At 33.6% G+C, this 23,916-nt stretch overlaps 1 protein-coding gene across 3 annotated transcripts in view; it reads right to left on the bottom strand.

The window, feature by feature from the left end:
- LOC129953907 (kinesin light chain) overlaps positions 1-23,411 on the bottom strand; it is a 34,267-nt gene extending 10,856 nt beyond the window's left edge. The window contains exons 1-4 of one of the 3 annotated variants that reach the window (XM_056067443.1): positions 7,844-8,156; positions 7,340-7,707; positions 203-829; positions 6-126 (exon numbers count right to left, since the gene is read on the bottom strand). In XM_056067443.1, coding sequence (XP_055923418.1) covers positions 6-126; positions 203-829; positions 7,340-7,374 — 783 coding nt within the window. In that variant the 5' untranslated portion in view covers positions 7,375-7,707; positions 7,844-8,156. Of the gene's footprint in view, positions 1-5; positions 127-202; positions 830-7,339; positions 8,160-22,924 lie in introns of those variants that run through there. The other 2 variants (XM_056067444.1, XM_056067446.1) reach the window with 2 other exon arrangements.
- Between the last annotated feature and the right edge of the window lie 505 nt (positions 23,412-23,916).

Raw genomic sequence — 23,916 nt, 5'->3', positions numbered from 1 at the left:
TGTACCTGATCACGATAGACCAAAGCTAAAATATTCAACATTGTAGCAACATCTGGATGATCGTGTCCACTGGTTTTCTCCAGATCTTCCAATGCTTGCTTACACAGTGGCACTGCAACTTCGTACCTAAATTAAGATTTGTACGTTTTTAACATTTTTATAAATAGAAAGACAACACGTATGTATGTTTGTCAGAACTTACCTTCCTTGTGAGGCATATTGAATAACTAAATTGTGCAATGTGCGTAGTCTTGCTGGAATTTCATAGCCTGATGTTTGATTGGCAAACTGGCTAGGTGGAGTTGGTGACATATTATTACGTTCCTCGTGTTCTTCATCGGGGAATAATTCAACTACAGGATCAGTACGTGATTTCTCATTGCATTCTTCGGGCTCTTGATTATCATCATACTTCTTAACAGATGCCATAAATTCCAAATGCTTTTTCTCTTCCTCCAATTGTGCAACTAATTGCTCGGAAGCTTGAAATTTTTGTTGAGTGTTTGCCAATTCATCTCGCAACCAGGCATTTTCCTGATGCAAGCGACGCACTTGAGTTTTGAGTTTTTGTTTTTCAGCTTCGATATTTTGTAAATGTGATGCCAGAGCCATCATCACTTGAGCCTCACTTACACCCAATTCAATGTGCTCGATATTCTTTTGAACAATATCAGATTTTTCATTATCACGATGGGCTTCGCCCATGCCAGCAATAAGAGAAACATGCTCAACTCGCAATGCTTCCAATCCTTGGAGGACTGTTTTCGTATTACTGACGATTTCGTCTTGTGTCATTTGTGTCATTTTGCCAATGTTTTCGATTTTTCGACTGAAAGAAATAAATATATGTGTGAATTTAGGATATTAAAAACGAATACAAATTTAAAAAAAAAGGAATTCTTTGTAATGTAACTGATCTTATACACATCTAAGTCTAGAGATATAAAGTGAAATTTTAAAGGTTGAAAATAAAGTTAATCCGCCGAGTTAAATTCAACAAGGTGCGACATTTCAATGATGTCCTTTCTAGATGCGTACTTGTAATGTATGCGACTTAAGTCAAAAGTTACTATTTAAATGTAAGTTTTCGATAACCAAAATGAGATTTTTACACTATAGCTGTAACATGGTTTGCAATAAGATCCTTTTGTTTAGGTTCAGACCACAATAAATGCAAATCAAGGAGTTTCCACTGGGAACTTATTCAGGAAAATGGGATCAAGGAAACTAACAATACTATAGATAATTCATGATAATTTAATTTATTTTCGTAAAGTCTCGTCCAAAAGCAGGTTAAAAAGTTCTGGAGTTTTCTGTTTGCCTGGGTTAGTCAAAAATTATTGAACTGATGAGGTTTATTTTGATATAACATGCAAAGCAAGCGCAAGTGACTCTACTCCAATGATGCTTCACGAGAAAGAACTAAACACTAAAGGACATTAATAGGTTGAATATTTGAGACATTGGACGAGTTTTCTTAATCAAGAATAATGTGCATTGCTATTTTCTTTTTAATCCTATCCTCGTTTTCCTAATTTGGTCGCACTGTGTCTAATCATTCTAAGGGTATTCATAGCCCCTTGAGTGCGCGCACAATAAAATAAAATAATACAGGCCTTTTAAAACACGAATGCTGTTGGCTAAAAGAATAGTAGATTAAGATTAATAAATGCTTTATATTTCTCTAAGTTTTACATAAATCATAGTAAACTACAAACGCTTTCGAGCATGGCCCAAGCCGTCTGCCAGTTGACAATTTAAGCTTTCTAGCTAATATTATAAGTTAAGTTCTTTTTTCCTAAAAAATCTATTATGTGTTCTCAGTAGGAAAGTGCTTGGGCATCTTTTCTTTGATTGCACAGCCTACAGATTTCTGGGCAATCATTTCTACGCGGTATAAAGGTGAAATGAGGTTGGTTGAGTATTCTTCTTTGAAGTAGCTTTAAGATGAAAGGTTGTAGTCGAACAATGCGTAAATACTTCTACTTGTTAAATCGTTGGCTCTTGTTACAAATTCTTTTTTTTTCATCAACTGTACTGATGAGAGTTCAGTTTTCTATAGGTCTGGTACTCTGGTCTATTATAGAGTAAGAGAGTAAGCTGAAGCCAGATAGCGTCAAAGAGTTTTAAGGATTTCACTAGAAGATTTGCTGTAACTCTTACTCCACACTGTCAAATGTCCTCAGTGCCTTCACTTAAAAGGGCAAACAGAAGGGGGCTGCGGTTGCAACATTTTCCAATTCGTATGGCTCTGCTACATAATTGTTGAATACGACCGCAGAAGATGTATTTTTATACAATTTTTCCAAAATGCGTCCAAAATTCGTTGTAACACATACATATGCTAAAAAGTTTAAGCATCAGAGCTTTTCTATCGATAGTGTCGAAGATTGCTTTAAAATCTATAAAAAAAAAAGTGTCCAACTTTTTTTGGCTTTAATAGAAATGTCCGCAATGTAAGATTATAAGATTTTTCGAAACGTTCCCCGAAATCCTTCAGGTCAATCGTTACAGTCGATCGCTGTCAAATACTTTCTCCGGTATACTTTCCAAATAGGCTTAACTTTTAGTTTTAAGGACGAAGTTCAAAGATTTGTTTGTGAAGGTATTTCCTTAGTAGCCTTAACGAAACAAATATTTTTTTCTAGAGTTCCGGCAATCTCTGTCAAACCATTTTTCACGAGGAGAAGTAGGCTTTCTATTGTTCATCGTGCAAGAACTTGGTATCGAGATTGCTATGATGTCATCAATTGTGGAATGATTAAGATGTGTATTGGATGGTGGGGCAAGCTGTATGGCGCTGTTGTTGTTTAAAGCTGGGGTATAAATATTTGCGAACAATTGTTTCCATTTATATTTTGTAGGTGGTGTTGTGAAAACAACTTCGCGTTGTAGAGTCGTTGGCAACTGAATTAATACTTGGATGGGGAATGATCAGAGTGAATCTGTGATAAAACTTCAAATTTGTTTATAAGTGTTGCTTCGAGTACCAATGAAAGTGTAATCACTATCAGCGTCCTCCTGAGTAGTTCCATTGCAAATACTAATATGAATTTAGACCGATTTTAATAATTCCATTTCTATCTAAAGTATGTGAAAGGATAATGCAAAAACAATTAAGCAGCTTCATCAGTCGCAACAAGCTTTTAGTCGATGTTCAATCGGGTTTTCGTTCACACCATAGCTGTATTACGGCGCTAACTAAAGACTAAGGACTGAACTCAATATTGACAAAGTTTAGTCCTATAAGACTTTTTAAAAGCATTCGACATGGTGAATCACTCGATATTTCTGAATAAACTGCATCACAAATTCAACATATCTTCAGAAGCTATTAAACTGCTTTCTTCTTTTTGAGTGATAGAAAGCAAGCCATTTTTATAAATGAAAATCTCTCCAATTTTGTTCCGATTCAACAAGGAGTTCCCCAATGATCAATTTTATCCCCTCTTCTATTTTCATTATATGTGAATGAAATCGGTTTCATTATAAATGAAGTATCAACATTTTTATGCCGATGACATTCAAATTTACAAAAGCTGTCCTTTGGGTTTAATACAAGACTGCGTTTTCACCCTGAATCAAGAACTAGAAAAGATATCTTGTTAGACTGCAATGCAAGCAAATGCAACTGCCTGGTTATATAAAGACAAAAATTAGATCTAACATACTTTTCTTCCATAATTTTAAACGATAAGACATTAGAATTCGTAAATTCCAGTAAAAATCTAGGTGTAATTTTCAATAGAACATTGACCTAGAATGATCACATAAACCACTGATAGGTATAACTTATGGAACGCTTAGAGCGCCGTGGACCGCCCAAAACATCACTTCATTTAAAACCAGACTAATGCTAACAAGGACCCTACTTTTACCTGTTCTCATTCATGGATGGGAAATTTTGTTCAACTACGATTTTATCAGCAAAAATAAACTAAACATAGGCTTTAATAGTGTCATTCGATACATCTTTGGGTTAAGAAGGTAAGACCATGTTTCACATTTGCAAGAGATTCTACTTAATATGCCTTTAAACGACTTCATGAAGCTTCGAACATTGATACTGTTTTTTTTTAATCTTGAAAACACGTCAACCAGCCTATCTTTTTGAAAAAATCAGAATGTCAACATCGAACAGATCGATATCGGTAATTTTGTCACGCTTTTCGTGTTTTACTTCAGAAAAGCAATTTTTCATCGTTGCACGTCGCCTCTGGAACTCACTACATATCATAATATGCGGCATATAAGTGATATGCACATTTTCCAAAAAAGTATTCAAATCTTCTTTTCTAACCAAAGCACCTAACTTAACTTAGCTTATCATTTCTTCTTAACTCGAACTATCGTTTTCTCCTTTTTTCTTCTAATTCTATTATTCCTTTGTTTTCAAGTAAAATAATATTTTATCGATAAAGTCTGTTTTTCTTTAATTTAATTTTAATTTCATTTCATTTTATATTATTTTCTTTTGTATTTTTATTTTTATTTGGAATTTGTAGGTTAAGTCATGTGCTCTCACAAATTTATAAGATATCTGTTATCTTACTGCGAAAACTTTATAAATAAATAAACTGAAACTTAGCACAAACTAATAGCAAAGGTCAATAATTTTCCTACCCTTTCTATTTATAATGACGCACGTCTCTTGAACGACGACGGTGATTCTAGTTCGGAGATTTAAATCCGCGTTCGTTTGATTCAGTACATGCATTAAGATCTTGATAAGATCGGTTAAATGCAAGTTGTCTTCAAGCATACTAAAGTGTCTATCGCAACTTGTGCAATTTAAACAAACAGGAACCAATAAAGTATGATGGTTGACCAGTATGACCAATACTTAGTTACAGATGTGACATTTTTTTTCTTATAATAATGCTATCTGCAGAAGAGAGTTCACTGTCACTTTTGGGTAGCAAGGCAGCATTTGACAAAGTTAACAGGCAGGAATCTCCCGAAAATTGTTAACCATGTACTCTAAATCTATTGCTTCATCCAGTGCACCTGTGTGGGATGGAACGGACTTCTCAGAATGGTTTGTAACAACTGCAGGTGTTCCACAGGGCTGTATTTTAAGCCCATTACTTTTTGCTTTGTTTGTTGACGACATTTGTGATATACTCCCAAGAGGGATATGTTTGCTGATTTACAAATTAAAGTTTTGTTATATGCTGATGCCTTAGTACTTCTCGCCGAAAACCCTTACACTCTGCAATTACAAATAAACAGGCTGTATGCGTTTTGCGAGAAATAGGGGTTAGTCTTCAATACAAGAAAGACAAAGGTGCTGATTTTTGAAGCAAAATGTAAACATTTAAGTACCTAGGTGTTTGGATTACACACCATCTCAATTTTTCAAAACATGCCAAACAAAAAAGTAATGAAGCAAAACTAGCTTTGAGATAACAAACCAAGATATCGATCTCGCGTCAAAATACCGTGTTTTTCATGCAACGGTCAATACTTGTATGTGCTATGGTGCCCAGTTTTTGCAAACTAACGCTTCTCCATTCAAGGACTGTAATGAACTAGCTCATTCTCATGCAGCTCATCTATCATTATTGAAATCAAATTTTGATGAATGGCAGGGTATGTTTGCGGAGATTGCTGCGAAAATAAACGAAAAGGTTTATAACCAACATCTATCCAGAGCGAATTCAACATTGTCTAGGAGCACTTATAAGAGTATCAATCACCAAATTTCTTCAGGAATGAACTATTTTCGTAATGAATACTCGGCTGAAATTATAAGCTACATATTAAGAGCACGTGTTGAAGGTCTTAACATAAACTTTATGATTCATCGAACAGATTTGCCCCAAATCTGTTGACTTTGCAATAGAAGAGAAAATGAAGATATAAACCATTTCATCTCTACTCTCTATTTTGATGAGAGCTACATATCCCCAAGCAGACTTTACGAAATATTAAACGGACGAATAGGATGTTGTACTTTATATAATCTTTGCAAACACGCATTAACCTTCCGCAAGTTTCGATAATTGAATCCTTAAAAAATTCAGTTACTACAGTTTAATGCATTCTATTTTTGTGTTTCAAATCATTTAAAAATTGGCAAAATTTTGTGTTTCAAATAATATTAAAATATACATACTATATTATTAGCAACTTTTATTTTTTATCGTTTACTTCATATTAAAAATTGGAATGAAATACCAAATCAGGCAAACTGCAGAAAAACCATGCTCTTATTCTTAAGAAATGAAATTTATAAACTATTTTTTGTATAATAAAGAATTAGTCTAATTTAATCTAATATAATTCCTCCAGCAGATCTCAACAACTCCTTCCCTTGTTATGCTTGACATCGCGATGACTCTGATGCATCGAAGTGCCAATATTTTGTTAATGCCATCCAATTGTGGAACTTACTTTCAAACACATTTGTATTTATTTTCTAAATTTGTTTTAACTGCTTCAATGGAGATTCAATGTATTTTTGTATTAAAGGTATAAATAAGTTTTTTTTCTTTTTTAATTGTTAACTTTATTCCTAAAATATGTGAAATGATTGCGTTTTTTTATAAGAAAATTGTATACAAAAGTTATAAGAAGCATATTCTTAATGTGACCATTTCACCCTTGCCAGGGGCTGAAAATAAAACTTGTTTATTTCTAATAACCAATTATTAACTACAGTACCGAAGTTACCAGAGGCACATATGTCCAAACACGACATTACCATCTAGCAGAAGCTTCAGGGTGTAAGAAGGTGAATTCAAACAACTTTGAGGTAAAAAGTGCTGCCCTATCATAGTCTAGTTACCAAAATTGCTATACAATCTACGTCACACTTTATAAAATCTAAGACCAATACAAAAATGCAGAGTTTGATAGGATTAATACCCATGACTATAGTTCTACTCTTAAAAATCGGGTCATTGTCCTTCATTGTTCTTGAAGGAACAAAAAAGAACAAATATGCCTACACTTCTTATTTCCGTTCATTACCATGAAAATACCTACGCGCATACCATATTAATATCATACAACACTAAAATAATTTGCAAACACTCCTTAGAGCAAGAACTCTTACTAAAAGTTGCTTATTGAATTTTATATTCAAGTGATTTTATTGATTTTAAACTCAATTAAAATACATAAGTCTATAACATTAAAAGGAAACGCTTTAATACAAAAACAAATCATATTCCGATGATAGTTCTTGTAGGGAAAAACTATATCTTGGAATGCGTATTGATTGATAGTTGAATTGATTGAAAGGAATTTCTGAAGCTCATGTTGGATGGAATTCTTTGAAAAAATAGTTCTCTAATATTGAAAAGAAAATATATATGAAGTGAAAACTACTTACATCCTGTAATCGTTAATGGCCTTTGAAATAATCATTTCTTTTGATTTATGATACAAAAATTTAAAATACTTTCTTTGTTAACTATGTTATGATTTATTGTTCTCAATGATTATTGTTTACTCATTTTTGTTTTAAAAGATTTTACTTGTATTTGTTGTAATAGATTTAAAATTTAGTAAGCAGATTATTTATTTAAAATACACTCATTTAACAGTAAAAGGCAAAGCACTGGTTATTTATTAAATATTATTTGTTTTTTCGTTTTGTTTGTAAAGCCGTATAATAATATGAAAACTTTTATATTTTTAAATTGTCTCTCAATCTTAATAATTTTTGTTTTGTTTTTTATTCAAATAAGCTGTAATAAACTATAGGAATAGAAGAAAAAAGAAAACACTTTTAGAAAATTATCACCGCACTTTAGGCACAGCAAAAAAGAGAATCAAAAACCAGAAATGGTATAGAATCAAAATAAATATTAAACAACAAAAGAAAATGAGTCACCACTATGCTTTTCTATATGTTATGTAGATAGACGGGAAAAAATGACACACACGTGAAAGCTCCGCATAAAAATATATGTACAAAATATATTTCTTTTTTTTTCTATCCTGTGTATTTGCAGTTTTTCAATATTCAATTTCCGATTTTCGAAATCAATTGGATTGAATTATTTTTAATATTCTTTGTTTTCTTTTGTTTTAGGGGATAATGCAAATTTTCAAAAATATAAATTAAACTCTGAACAGGACGGACTTCGAGCACTTTATGTGCAATGTAAATGAATTCCAGGAATGAAAAATCCAACCACCCCAACTGAAGCAAGCTACAACTTTGAAACGACCACCACGAAGACGAAGACGACGACACGACAATGATGACGAAGGGGAAATATTGATTTTTCCAAAAATTTAAATACCAAGTTAAAGCTTTTAATTCAAAACACAAAAGTTACTAAGGGTAGACGCACTTGCTCATTTGAGTGGATAAATTAAAAACAACCAAAAACAAAGGGGTAGATGTCTTTTATTTCACTTAATATATTTTACCGGGAAATTCTTTGCATTGAAAACTATTTGAAGGTTTATAAAAGGCTTCACAAAATGTTTTAAATTATCCCTAACTTGTTTTTTAAGTTTCATCAAACAAAATAATTATACATCATATAAAGTATGTATAAACCGGTATATGGACTCTTTGTAGAAATACAATGAACAAGAAAGAAGAGACACCCACAAACTGTAGAGGATCTAAAGAAGGACGCATGTTTTTTAGTTGTTGTCTGTCACGAATTGGGATTTGTACAGCTGTTTCACAATATTGTGATGTTTTTTTTTCTGTTTGCAGTTTTTTCATATTTTTAATGTTTATGGTTTGAGTTCTATTTTTGATGAAATATTTAAATAAGTGAAAGTCCATCTTGCATATGTAAAGTTTTATTGAGTTGTCCTGGGACCTTTAGGATGTATTTTTCAAACTGAATTCCTTTCGGAAGTCAATAACCCTTTTAATTGGAGAATGTACTATGTAGAGCCCTGCGTTTGTGTATTTGTAAAACCGGCTAATTTGATAATTGCATTGACATTGGCTTTTTTTGGGGTTGTCATTTGGCAGTCGCATCTGCATAGACCGATTTCGTTCACCCACTGAAAGTACATGAAGTAATTGAAATTTGTGTATGGATTTCTTTTCCACCCCTTTCGTTTTCTTTTTTAGACATAAAATTATAAGAGATACAGGGTGACCAATATAAAATGCATATTTAAGATAGTACTTGTAGGAAAGGTCAAGAATAGGAACTGTATGACTATTATATTGTCATTTTTGTATTGTACAGTCAGTCACGAAAGTCTACATACACCCTTGAAAAATGCAAATCATCAATAATAGGCAAAATTTCAGTGAGATTTTTTTTTATTTAGAATATTTACAGCTTAACAACTAAAATAGAACAAAAAGATTTAAATTTTTTTAACAATTCACTTGAAATAACAAAAAAATCATCTCACGAAAGTCTACATACAGCTGCTTTTCAGCCGTTCTCTACAAAAAAACCGTTATTTTTTTGCATCAAAGGAATTTTTTTGAAATTATAAACCAGTTTTGCTTTGACTGCTATAACGATCGAACGAAATTTTGTGAAAATGTCGACGCGAAAAGAAATACCGGTTGAAATTCGAAATCTGATCGTAAAACTTAACAACGAAAAAAAAGTTACGGTGAAATTGCTAAAATAGTGGATAAAAGTCGAGCAACAGTTCAGACCATAATTAAAAATTATAGAGATAGAGGTCACGTTTCAAATAATCCTCGTTCTGGCCGCCCAAAAAAACTCAGTAGTCGCGACATCCGAAGTGTCATTAAAAAAGTCACCAGAAATCCCCGTGTAAGTGCCCCAAAATTAGCGGAAGATATTGCGAAAACATCAGGCAAGACAATTCATCCATTCATGGAAGAGTTCCACGAAGAAAACCCTTTATAAGTGAAGTAAACCGACGAAAACGTTTGGAATTCGCAAACCTGCACATAACGGATGACCATAGTTTCTGGAAAACGGTACTTTTCACGGACGAAAGTAAGTTTAACATCTTCGGATGCGATGGCAAGGGAAAAGTTTGGCGAAGGGCGAATCAAGAAATGGAAGAAAAAAATTTGATTCCTACAGTCAAGCACGGTGGTGGCCATGTAATGGTGTGGGGAGCAATGGCAGCTTCTGGTGTTGGTAACCTGGTTTTTATTGAGGGCAACATGGATCGTCACCAATATCTGGATATTTTGCGAGGTAATTTGCATGTCTCTGCGGATTCATTAGGACTTGGTAACAGCTGGGTTCTACACCAAGACAATGACCCTAAACATACAGCGAAGATTGTCAAAGAATGGTTGCTGTATAGGATAACAAAACAACTCCACCCTCCTCCCCAATCACCAGACCTCAATGTCATCGAAAATATTTGGGACGAGTTAGAGCGCAGAATTCGGAAATATAAAATTAGCGATCGAAATTCCCTCAAAACGGCTTTAACAAATGCTTGGACTTCCATTACGCCTGATGTCACCGAAAATCTAGTGCTTTCAATGCCTAGAAGACTAAAAGCAGTCCTGGAGTCAAATGGAGGTCCAACAAAATATTAATTTGTTCATTATATTTGTTATTTTTTCTTAATTAAAATATTTATTATTAGCTGTATGAAGACTTTCGTGAGATGATTTTTTTGTTTTTTTTTTGTTATTTCAAGTAAATTGTTAAAAAAATTTAAATCTTTTTGTTCTATTTTAGTTGTTAAGCTGTAAATATTCTAAATAATAAAAAATATCACTGAAATTTTGTCTATTATTGATGATTTTGCATTTTTCAAGGGTGTATGTAGACTTTCGTGACTGACTGTATATTCTGACCTAAAATTATTTCATTTTATCCAAAAAATCATTTGGTATACAATCCATTTAACAAAATTTTTAATGTTTACTTAGATTCATACAATTGAAATGTGTGCGTTTTTTTTAAATGTTTTTTTCTCTATGTTCGTATTTCATTTGCAATAAATATGTCTTGAAATGGTGTAATTGTTGTGTTGGGAGTTTCAATGTAAAGTGGTTTACCACATGACGATTATTTACTTAATTTTGAGTAGTTCGAATTTATGCCATTAACAGGAAATCATACACATTATGGCACCATAGTAGTAGTAATTGCTTTTCTTAAACCCATTTGCTAAAACAAAACTTAAAAATGTATCTTCAACATTTTCTCTAAGTAAACTGTCACATAACACCCCATGTTATTCTTAAGCTACTCAAATTTCGTTCCAGGAAATCACCCTAATTTGCAGATCCCAACTTATTGGATTCTGAAGGAAATATGTATGAGAATGGAAATGGCGAGATCATCTGCCTTACAGTTACCTATTATGTCTGTATTGCCCAGCACCCAGCAAAGGTGAATATTAAACTGTTGTGCCATCTCCATTGGAGATAATCCACAGTTAGGATGTGCATAACAAATAAAAATACTAAGCAGTTGACAAGAAGGACGAACGTCTAGCTGCGTGGTTGAGTCTACTTACCATAGAGAGCTTTGGGTGGAGACTTTTACCCCGAAACTAAATTTCACCAGTAAAACCAACACATACTATGCTTTTAAAAACGGACGGACGAACGGAAAGCATACAGCTCTCATTTTTGGGAAATGTTCGATACCCTACTAAAGCATATCTAAGAAAGTTCCTAAAAAGTTTTCAATATTTGACAGAGCTAAATGTGCAAAATTCGGTGTTTGAAAAAAGGAAAAACATGCTTTGAAGTATTCCGCAGAAGCTTAAAAATAAATAAATTAGGTGGCGCAACAGTCCATTGAGAACTAGGCCCTAGTGACTTACAATACAACTCTCAACCATTACTATGTGCGAGATGTTGTCTTAGATGGGGGAACCTACAGTTTTAAGCTGAATCCGAACAGGTAGTTTCAGAAAGAAATTATAATGACAAAAATTATTCTTAAAGGATTTGTCAATTCCTCGCAAGAGTCAATAACCGTGAAAAAAAAACTTTAGGTGACACATGCTGGAATTGAATCCAAGAACTCTGGCCTGACAGTCCTACACACTTTTTTTTTGTGTGTGTAAATTCATTTTTATTAATTCAATCTTAAAGCTAGACAAAAATTCATAAAACTAGCCTAAATAAACATAACTTACAACTAACTTAATGGTCCCATACGGACACTCTTAGTTAAACAATAATACGTAATTCTAATGTCTTTCGGCCCTAAGATCTATTTTACTGTAATTCATTTTATTTATTTTTGTATTTATTAGAAAATTTGAAAAAAAAAAACTAATATCGATATCCTTTTTTATTTTTACTTAAAAACTACTTAAAATAAGGTCCTTAATATAAAACTTAATGCTAACTTACAGTACCTATTCTACAAGGCAGCAAATCTAACTATCTAACATTTTTTGTTTTTCATTTTCTCATTTCCTTTTTTTCCTTATTAAATGTTTTTTTTTTTATTTTTTATTTTAATTATTTTATTGGTGCTACCATGCCTATTCTACTTAAAACTAAACCTAAAAGTATAAAACAAGTATGTAAGCCGGCCAAGGCTGAAAACCCCATCCCGACTACCCACTATGAAGTGCCGATTGAAGCCACCAAAACAGATTCTCCTGCTTCACCCTATCAGTGCCATGACGTCCCGATTGTACAGGAGTCGCCTATTCACACTTCGTCGTCTGACGTGGTACATTAGCGGAACTGCCAATCTATCCCGTATCAGACCGCATCTATCTAAAAAAAAGAATGCCTCTGGTGGAATGAAGCCGCTCAAGAGTGCACTCCTTCGGATAGAACGCCCAGAAAATTAAATTGTTGGTCGAAGACATAGCTCTAGCAATGTGACCTCGAACGGTTTTATCACGAAATTGTCAATTCTGTTGATTCGAGCCCCGTTGTATAGGACCTCGTTGGAATAGTAATGCACATAAGAAGACTCGGCTGTTCGATATAAGCCGGTACAGCGTCACACTGGCGCTCGAACACCCGAAACTTCTCCATCTCAGAAGGTGGAACGTTGAACCACACAGGACAACCATAAACGATCATTGGCCGTATGAGGGCCATGTAGCAAATTACCTTCACTCTGGGGTCAACCCAACAGATACCAAGGTAATTCACTACACTTTCGCTTACCAATGGCTGCCCGTGAAGATCAACGATGACCATCTTGCGCCAATTCTAGCACGTATCCCTCGTGGCCCTAGCCAACTGAGTCCGGAACAGAACAGTCTCCAACTTCTGGATATTTATTTTCAGTTTCCAGTCCTCAAAATATCGCTGAATCTTGTCGAAATCACGCTGCAAGAGAATTCTAATAACCTCAACTTTTACGGCTGTTCTGTACGCAATTAGATCGTCGGCGTACGCAATTGCCTTTGTAAGACTACCTATCAGATCGCTGGTGTAAATGCTGAAGAGAATTGGCGAATTCACCGCTCCCTGTTGAAGACCATTTTTAATTAAAGATTTTGTGGTAGAAGTTACATTGCCACTTTTGACAACAAACTTTCTACCGTTAAGCATATCATAAAGTATATACAACAACGGTGTCAAAGGCCTTTTCCAAATCAACCAGAACAGCACCTGTGCATTATTGTTTTGATTTATTCCATTGGATATCAGAAAGGAGTTTAGACGGAGCATGAATTATGTAATGACCCGCCTTCAACCCGAACTGTTTATCCGGAATTATTTTGTTGTCCGCAGCCTACTTAGTCAGAGCCCTATTGATGATCTTTTCGAACCTTCGTCACTAACAAGGGACTTGCTCCCGTTTGCTCGGCGATTATGGCATTTGCCAAGGAATCGTCACTAAACCGCGGTTCTCAGATCGCCCTTGTTTGATATCATTACGAGTGATTAAGTAGGGTCCTGTTTTCCAAGTCGTGGTTGGGGCGAATGCTAACATTCACCTTGTACATTTGCTGTAAAGCAGCTCCCAACGCCTCAACTTTATCCTTCGGATCTTCAATTATGTAAAAGTCATCGTCAAAGATGGCTTCTTCTGGATCTATTTGCGCTGTCCTGAGTACGTCCCTGTTCTCTTCAGTTCTTTGGAGTTCAGACACGGAAGGTCATTATCGTTCTTTTTTCTGAATATCTTGTTGATTTTAGGGAACATACTAGGGTCACTGGAATTAACTGACCGGATCTTGCGGTCCCATTGTCAATTGATAACCTGTAGTTCTCCTTAATCAAGAGATTGACATTTTTTGTTGACGACTTCAGTGTCCTAACCTCCTAGTCATGTGGGTCTGTGAATCGTCTGTACAAGTTTTTGAGTCTTGTCAGTAGGCCACTCTTGTGCTTACGTAGTGCGTCAATAGTCGCGTTTCTGTAAGCGTCCATTTGGTCCCGTTCTTTGTACTTTGGTATTATCCGTTCCATCGTTCGTTTTATTGTTTCGTCCATCTGTTGTAAATGTTGGTCAATTTCTGTATTTGTCAGGTTTATGTTGTTTGGTGGGGCAATGTCACTCGAACGAAGTTCTCTCGCTAGGGCATTGGTAAAACGAGGCCAACGCATCTTACTGTAATTGTAAGAGTGCGTTGCAACATTATGCCACAGAAGATAGTTCATATATTTATGACAGAAAGAGATCTGAATGAACTTATACAATTCTAATAAAATTAAGGATTTATCAATCGACTGTTAAAGGGGATGATGAATTTTCACCTGGATTTGTCGTGTTTCCCAGTTATTGTTCAGGAATTGATTAAATGAGAATAGAGGAGTATTTAGTTTGGGGTTGTCTGCTAACGGTCCTTTATAGCAAAAGTTGTATCGGAAATATTCACGTAACAAAAAACAAACATACAATTAGAATATATAGAAGAATTTAAAATAAAATGAAAATCTCGATAAGAAATGATAACAATTAACAAATCGATTGGTCTCATTCCAAATCACGCGGTCAATCAGTCAACCGTACTACAGACTGGCAACACAAAATATTGCTCGTAACATCATACATGTTATTCCTGTCGGTACACAAGTTTTAAATTTGTTTGTTTTATGTGTTCTGTGAATTGTTTTAGGAAAAGCATACAAAGGTTATAAGTGATTTTGTTTGTTTTGAGATATTTCTAATTAGTAAAATGTATTGTGCAGTTATTAAGACTGTCGTGGTTAAGAATACGTAATTATAACATCATTTAAATATTGAAATGTGGTTCTTTTATTGTATTTTTAATTATGTTATACCTATATATATATATGTACATACATGTATTAATTAAATTACGTTTATTTAATTATAAATTAAGTTTTGAGAACGTTGTGCAGTATTAGGAAAGCACAAGATAGCTTTATAGCGCCCTGGTTAGATCTATAGTGTAAAAAGGCCAGAAAATTACTAATTGGATGGTTAAGAGCTTATCGTCGCTCAAGCGATGAGCAATTCTAAAGACAATACCTTCAAGCAAACATCTATTACAAGAACTTGTGTTACCAAAAAAGAAAAAAAAAAACTTTGAGACAGAAGCTAGACGGTTATCGAGTTTTATGAACTCGAAGGACTTTTGGAAGTTGGTAAACAATTTGAATGGTAAAATCCATTTCATGTTCAGACCCTTGCTTTTGGCAGATTATTTTAAAAATTAGCTGAACACAATTCATAAAGAAAACAACTTTCATTTTGCACATCCGGGTATTTATAATGAAGTTTTGGACACAGGTATAACCAACGAAGCTGTAGATACAGCAATAAACAAAATGAAGGATGGAAAATCGGCAGGCTTCAATGGGATACCAGTGAAATTTTTCAAGTATGGAACCGTTGAGTTAATAAACAAACTTACTGCAGTTTACAACGAGGTGTTGGGAACAGGTACGATTCTTCAAGAGTTTAGGGAATCAATAATTTTTCCGATCCACAAGCTGTTCTGCAAACACAGCTCAAGATTGAAGAAAATAAGCTGATGAAAGAATTTCAGGCAGTATTTAGATCCGGTTACTCTGAAAAGCATTGTGGATTCTTTTATAAGAAGAAGAAAGAAGTTATACGTGTTTTACGTGGATTTTAAGTCTGCATTTGACAGGGTGAATAGGCAAGCTCTTTTGTATGGAAATGTCGTTAAAATTTGGAAGAGTCCTGCAAAACCTGTATATGGATACTAAAACAGCAGTTTGAAATGATACAGAAAGGTCGGATTGATTCAGAACTAAATCAGGCGTTAGACAAGGTTGTACGATGAGTCCAAGCCTATTCGCTCTATTCATCGAAGACTTAGTCGATTTCTAACCTGCTGGTATCAAATACGCGGGAGAATGATGGTATTGTGGTTCTCGCGTCATCTTTAGAATCACTACAGCTTATGATAAACCGGATTTTTAAGTACTGTAAAATATGGAACCTAATAGTAAATGCTTGATTTCAATCAGGAAATGTTCGTGTCCAATGACAGATATTTTCTATGAAAGCTATAGCTAATCTATCAGAAAGTTCCAATGATTGGTTTCAATGATGAAAACAAATGATAGGTGTACCTGGCAACTTAGAATGCTTTCCATGCTGAACATTTGTTGGTAATTTTAAAAATAAATTCCTAGAAAATTTAAAATCTTGATATTAATTTTAAGATTCTACTAGACTACCAAAAAATGTGTGACGATTATCCATTCAAATATTGTGCGTTTTTCATAAGGTGTGTGGTATGTTTTTAAAATTATTTAGAGAACGTGAGCGCCGCGGCTGGCTCGAATAATTTCATTGTTGAACGAAGTCGACGTTAAAAAAATGTATATGTACTGCGAACTGGCTCTGAATTATAGGGGGAAAATTGTTAATGCGAGTTTCTGAAGATAATATTTAATTTCAATAGTAAACTATTCAAACAAAAGTTTTTAAATCATGTTCATAATTGTTTATTTATAAATTATAGGTCAAAAAAGATAAGTTTCAATTTATGTTTTGTCAACTAGGCTTCTGTTTTTTTTTTGATTTTGAAAACAATGTAAATTACTTAAGACAAGTAATAAAAATCTATCTTATTTAATCCAAATTAAGTTTTCTGGAGGTACGCATTTCGCCGAGTTAGCTAAATATTTAACGGGTGTTTTCAAGAACTACAACGCATATAATTTAACGCTAAGGCCAACAATTTCGCTATATTATAAAGAAAACTATTTGCTAGTGCAATTGTATCGAGCGATGGCGGATGGACTTATTTGGGTCTTCTTGGATACTCTGCCCCACAGCAGCAAGAGCTGCTCGAATTACGGGTGCTGCGTCGCACGGACAAAGCTATTAATTTGATAAAATAATTTGCATTATTTTTTAACGATGTTCAGGAGTATTCATTATTTTATTTTATTCATTATGAGTGGCAAACTAAACGAAGCATAAATCATGTGACAGTTGTAAGAACAGACCAAACAGTAACAGCTGTAGACCAACTCCAAAAAAAGTACTGCTTGTTTGAAAGCTTTACATCTAAAAATCACCCGTTACAAATGGAAGAAAAACAACAAATTGTTGGTAAATGTACTTGCAATGGAAATAAAAAAAAAAAAAACATTTTATTTTTGTTTATATCTTTTTCAGACGTCACGATATGCTGATTACATAATAAAAGTTATGAAAAGGCCTGACTCAAATCTTCAAAAACAGATATTAAAATATGCACTTAGACGTCAAATATCGCCTTTCAAAGAATGAAATGATCTAGCTTTTAGACACAGCGTAGTCTTCGACCTCAATAATACAGCCCATACCAATTGGCAGGACTTATTCGACAGCTGTATAGCTAAAATAGATGATTGCTTGTATTTGCAATTTCTGAATAGAGCGCAAATATCGAAACCTGGGCTTATAGATTAGATTAGATAATTTCTTTATTATAGTATATAAGTTTTACATTCTATTAAAACTAAGAACATAAGGGCATGGCAAACCTGCCGTCTGCCTGATAGAAATTGTTTATACTAAAATACATATAAGTAAAATATAAAAGTTTTTAAATCTTCAATAAACAGTTTTTTTTACATTTTTTATTTATTTTATCAACTTATTCGACTTTTAAAGAGAAAATTGTTAAAGGAAAAGCGAATCTTAAAAAAGGAGTAGTTTTTGTTTAAAACACAATTAGTTTATAGCAGATCATAGTAATGATAGATAATGTTTAGATACATTTTATATTTTAAATTTGAAATATATTACACTTTTAAGCAATTTTAATGGTATACTCCAAACCTAAATATCTACTTTTTAATTTGAACGTGATTTGAAACACAAATATTTGAAATATATAAGACTTTTTATGCAATTTTAATGATTTGCAACATAAATACTAGGTATACAATTTTCACGTGATTTGAAACACAAATATTTGTTATTTTTTTAACTGGGAGAATATTTCTTAAGGTTCAAACACTATTGCGATATGACAACGCATGTTTACAAATTTTAAAGAGATTTATCCAACCAATTGATCCGTGGAGAATATCAATAAGCTTGTTCAAAGTAAAAAACTGGCTTGGAAATATAATCGCCTTATTTTTTGCAATATTGGGCAAACAGCTATAAAATGGTGAGTACCTTCAAGTTCTCTTAAACTGCAGAGAGTGCAGATATGTGATAAATGGGATCTATAAGGAACAAAGTTTAAATTCTGCCATTCAATAACGTTATTTTCAGTTAAAGGAAGCGTTACATTTTGTGCCGCAGCAAGATGGTACCATTCTTTGAAACGTGTTGCCTTAACAGAATTAACTTTTGTAGTCCGTTTTCTCTTTTCACTACTGTAGTCAGATATTTAGCATGCGATTTAAGATTTTGGATGTAAATCGATGCTTAGCCTGACTCCACACAAAAGCATACATTGGTGTTGCGTTAGGTAATCGGAATAGTTGTTTGAAAAAGAACCTCTGGATACTTTCGAATTCCTCATGTTGTGCGTACCCAAATGCTTGCACCCCATAACACATACAAGTATTGACTGTTGCTTTGAATACTCGGTACTTTGATGCTACATCAATGTTGCTGTTGCTGAAAAACGTTGACCATATCAGATTTATAGCTAGCTTGGCTTCCCTACCTTTCTCCTTTGTAAGTTTACTCCAGTTAAGGTTAGATGTTATCAACACTTTTAGGTACTTGAACTCCTTTACTACATCGATGTGCTCATTGTTGATGGTCCATGATTCCTCCGGTAGCCTTCTTCGGTGTCTAGATTCAAAAATCATAGCTTTTGTTTTACTTGTATTGATTTTTAGGGCCCAAGTTGAACAGTAGTTTTGAATTCTGTTGATTTGCAGTTACAGAGCACATGGTGTATCAGCCAATAGCACCAGGGGTGGAATCGGCTAAGGTGATTGTTGACTATCAATTTTTTGATAGTCAAATTGACTATCATTTTCATTCCGTCTGTGTAAGATGATTCAACTCAATTCAATTCGATTGAACAATTTCAGATTCAAATTGTCAAAATTCGTTGTTGCCTTGGTGAAATTTTAATTTGATTCTTATAAAATATCTAAATAAAAGTTTCAAATTGGTTGAATTTGAACAACATTCTTACTTTTCTTTCTTTTTTCGAATGTCGTAAGCTTTGACGGTCACAGGAATGTGTTTTTTAAAAGAAACAAAGTGAACTAAGAAAAATTTCCAGTCGTTTGTGTAAGCGTCTGGTAGCTCTATTCGGAATAAACAAATTTATTTGAAAACGACTATCACATTTTTTTGTGATAGCTTTTTAGGTATCAATTTGACTATCACCTTATGTATACCAAATTCGATCATTTTGATTGTCATTTATCAACAATCACCTTAGCCGATTCCACCCCAGGTCATCAGCATACAGTAAAACTTTGACTAAGGAGCCCGCAAAAAATACACCTCCCGGAAGAATGTCAGTGACAGCATCGATATAAAGGGCAAACAAAATTGGACAGATAATGCATCCTTGGGGAACACCCGTAGACGTCTCAAACCATTCCGATAATTTGCTTCCATTCCAAACTGCCGCTGTTGTTAACCCAGGAATTTGGAGTATAATAAAAGAAATGGAGAAGTTTGTTAGGTGAGGCCTTAGTTCACACAGGACTGTAACACCGCCTTAAGTAAGTAAGTAAGTAGGAAGAAATTTTCTAGATACACCTTTAGATGATAGCTTGTAGATCAGTGCTTGCCTATTTACCGTGTCAAAGGCCGCCTTAAAAGCAAACGTAGAGCCTCTAATCTTATTTTTCTACAAATTCTACAAATACTTTGATGCAATACTAGACAGCGCAAAGATATGATCCACAGTAGAGAATCCGAAACCCTGCTTTAAAAATACTTAAGCGGTTTGTTGAATCAATCCATCTAAAAAGCCTCTCATAGAAAATTGAGTTAAAAACTTCTCGCAGCGTATTTAGGATAGATATGCCCTATAATTCTCAGCAACGCTCGTCTCCCACTTCTTGAAAATGCCATAGATTATCGCTATATTAAAACAGATCGGAACGGAAGCATCATCGTAGAGTTGGTTGAAGAAGTTTACCTGGTAGTTTTTGAACTTTAAAGTGGCGAATTTATAAAATTTGGAAGGGATTCCGTCGACACCAGGTGCCTTGTTATTTTTCATTTTATCCAAAACTGTATGCAGTTCGTTCAGTGAAATTGGGCAGTCTAGTTCGTACACACAGGTGTGTGGTTGAGCATAGCTAAACTCTAAAATGGTGGTATCTTTAATTGAAAACAGCTTTTTAAAATAATTTGCAAGGCTGTCTTCTCCTATAGATTTCTTGTTTGCAGTTTTTTGAGAGCGCCCTCCTAGTTCCCTTACATTGTTCCAAATTTTTTTTGAGTCCTTACAAGAGATAAGTTTATGAGCAACAAGTTTCATATAACCCATCTTTTTCGTTGTACATAGTAGTTTGTATTACGAGTTACAGTGCAGGTACTGGGTTTTGAAGAAATCAGCGTTGGTTGATATGAAAAGCTTTAAAAACATAAAGGATTTCTTTCGTAGTCGATTGCAGCCATTATAAAACCGTCTATGACTAGGCTTATATATACAAAATTAAACCACTCTCTCTTAATCAAATGAATGTTATCTTTAAAGAAAGGACTGAATTGCTTTGCTTAAATTATAAACCTCATAGAACTGACCTTCGCCAGATATATAGTTTGTGAAACCGCAATGAAACCGAAAACGTGTATCATTTTCTAGCTGTGTACCCAATCTTACAAGAAATCCGCAAGCTTTACTTCTCAAAGAGTTTCCTTACACTTGAAGATACAAAGGATCTTTTAAATGGTGGCTTAGGTTGGAACATTCTTTTAATCGATGTGAATCATGCATTAGATTACCGTAACAGTTCCATCGATTGAATTCTAAACTTATTTAAATGATGACTAAATAAAATGTAAATCTCTTTTTCTGTTAAAACAAGTTCTTCTTTTCTTTTGTATTTATTTTAAATGTATTATTGCTTATGTATTATATTATTTTTTTATATGTATTTATAACTTTAACAATCTTTTTACTACAAACTCAAAATAAGTCAATTAGGCAACAAAATGTTAACAATTATCGAGAAATAAAGAATATATTAATAATAGTAAAAAATAGTGTTGACCAAGAAGCATGTTTCTCCGAATTGATAACACATTTTTGTTGATAGCAAATTTCTTCTTTTTTTAAATGTTGTTTTGCCTTTTTGTGGGTACTTGGGAAATGTATTTGCCGAAGGTTTTAAATTACTAGCCATTCGTTTTCCGAAAGCTATGAATTTACTAAAATTAATTTGTTAGTTTTATTTTTAATAAACACAAAAGTTAACAACTTTTCTTTGGGGTGAAAAAACCTTAATCAATAAGATTTGACAGACCTTAACTTCAAGTACCTTTATTAATTACACAACAGTTTTGTCAAATAACAAAAGATAAAACACAAGTTTAGTCCTTTATTTCAGCACCTTTTTAGGAACCCATCTTCTAATGTATGACTTATAAAATCTATCATGTAAATTATTTTCTTTAGCTCAGATTCATTAATTTACACTAATCGGAAAGAACATGTTGATAATTAATAAACTTATTCACCTACCCCTACCTTAACGGTCAATCCCAATAAGAAAACTCTCGATACTCCTTCAAAAACCGAATAGGTATATGTATTTAAGCAGAACTTTACCAAGATATTATTTTGGAAGCGTTAGCAGGAAACACACGTCGCACAACACATCAATGACCTAGAATTTTCTTTTGGAATCTATTTTTGAAGGTTATTCATTAGCGTATTGAAATTTCTTCTGGCAAAACCAACACACCACAAAAATAAGGATAAAAATCAGAACCACAAATCGATTTTTCCCAATTCACTAAAACAGAACTCTAAAGAAAGGAAAAATGACACTTTTGCAAAACAAGAAAAAAGGACAATGCTGTAACAAAAAAGAAAAAAAAATAAGAATCCAGTCGAGCCCGATGTCGAACGGTGTGTGGGGTATTATTTTAATGTTTTCTCAACTTCTTCTTTATCCACCGTGTGCGGTGGTGCAATAAGTTGCTTGTGCACTTTAGGCTAGCCCGAGCCCCACTTTTATTGTCTTGTTCAAATAGAAGAAACACATAAAGGGGGAGTCATTTGAAAAGAAATTGCCACTTATTCAGACATTTACCTTTCAAATAAATACAAAACAGTGCTTTGTGCTGATTTGCTTTGTTTGGAAAAGTAGATAGGTACCTATCCATCTACTTGAACCAACAAAAAAATAAAGCGATAGTTGAGTTCAAATTAATTAGAAAGAGTGCCATAAAAACTGTTAAACTACTCTGGCTATGCAATGCAGACTTCTCGCCGTTTTTATACTTCGATTCCATCATAATGATGAGTCACTGAGAAAGTAATTATTGAGTATGAACTCATGTTCATGTTGAAACAAAAAATTAAATAAAATACACTTCAAAGCCAAGTAGACAAGACAATCTCTATCATCGTACTCACAGCTGGATTACCAAACACAAAAATAAGAAAAGACAACTAACATAAAATCGTCACACTACCGATTCCAGATTCTCCAATCTCCAAGACTTACCTTTATGCAAAGAAAAATTTATAAATTCAGCACGGAAAGTGCCAAATTAGATCATCCAACTTTTGAAAAGTAGATTTTCAATCGGGTTTTTCTATTGTTCAAATCAAAATAAAAAGAGATTGATATTCAAATGAGCAATCACAACTAATTTACTAATTTTTGTGTTGCATGTTAGTTTTAGTTTAGTTGGACCAATTAGTATTATATTTTTCTTCTCTCTGACAACCAATCACAAATCACTCTGTGGCTCAGATAAAATGGCGTTCTCTTTGAAGCAATTTTTGAAACACGGTAAATGGTAAATGAGTTTTTTGGATCTTTCGATTCTTTCAGCTGCGGGGTTCTTTGATATTTGTGGAGAACTCGTTTGGAAGTTTTATGAATTGGATATTATTTTAATAAATAAAACAAACTAGAGCACAATTTGTGCGATTTTAAATCGAAGAAAAATTTCACACATGAAAACAGACAGAATGAACGAAACGAACTGAAGTTATCGGCAGTTGATGAAATAAAATCAGATGTTTTAGTTTTCGATTTGTGATGCAGGTGGCGTAGGGACAGTGGACCAGAAAACTGTGGATTTTGATATGAAAAAGCTGGGAACACAATATGTGGATGTAAATTAATGTTTGATTTTTTATTTAGCTTTCGCTACTCTACAATCTTTAACTTATAACAAATTTTACGAAAAAAAAACTAATATTTTTAATTAAGTATAATTCATTTTTACATACAATATATTTTTTCTTAAAAAAATAGTTCAATTATTTTTTGACTTTCAGTCAAAAGGCAAGTTATTAAATAATTTTGAACCTTTACTTACTTAAGGTAGTGCTACAGTCCTGTGTGAACTAAAGTAGTATTCACATGAGCGCGACCAACGAACGACGAATGAATTACAAAATGTGAGTTTATATACGATTGAAGACATATTTGCACACATATTCTAAACAAAACGATAGCAATATAGATTCCATTTCATTTATGAT

This window comes from Eupeodes corollae, chromosome 1 (genome assembly GCF_945859685.1).
Source record: "Eupeodes corollae chromosome 1, idEupCoro1.1, whole genome shotgun sequence".
Classification (NCBI taxonomy): domain Eukaryota; kingdom Metazoa; phylum Arthropoda; class Insecta; order Diptera; family Syrphidae; genus Eupeodes; species Eupeodes corollae.
The sequence above is the reverse complement of the archived record's forward strand: the minus strand, read 5'-3'. Positions and strand labels throughout refer to the sequence as shown.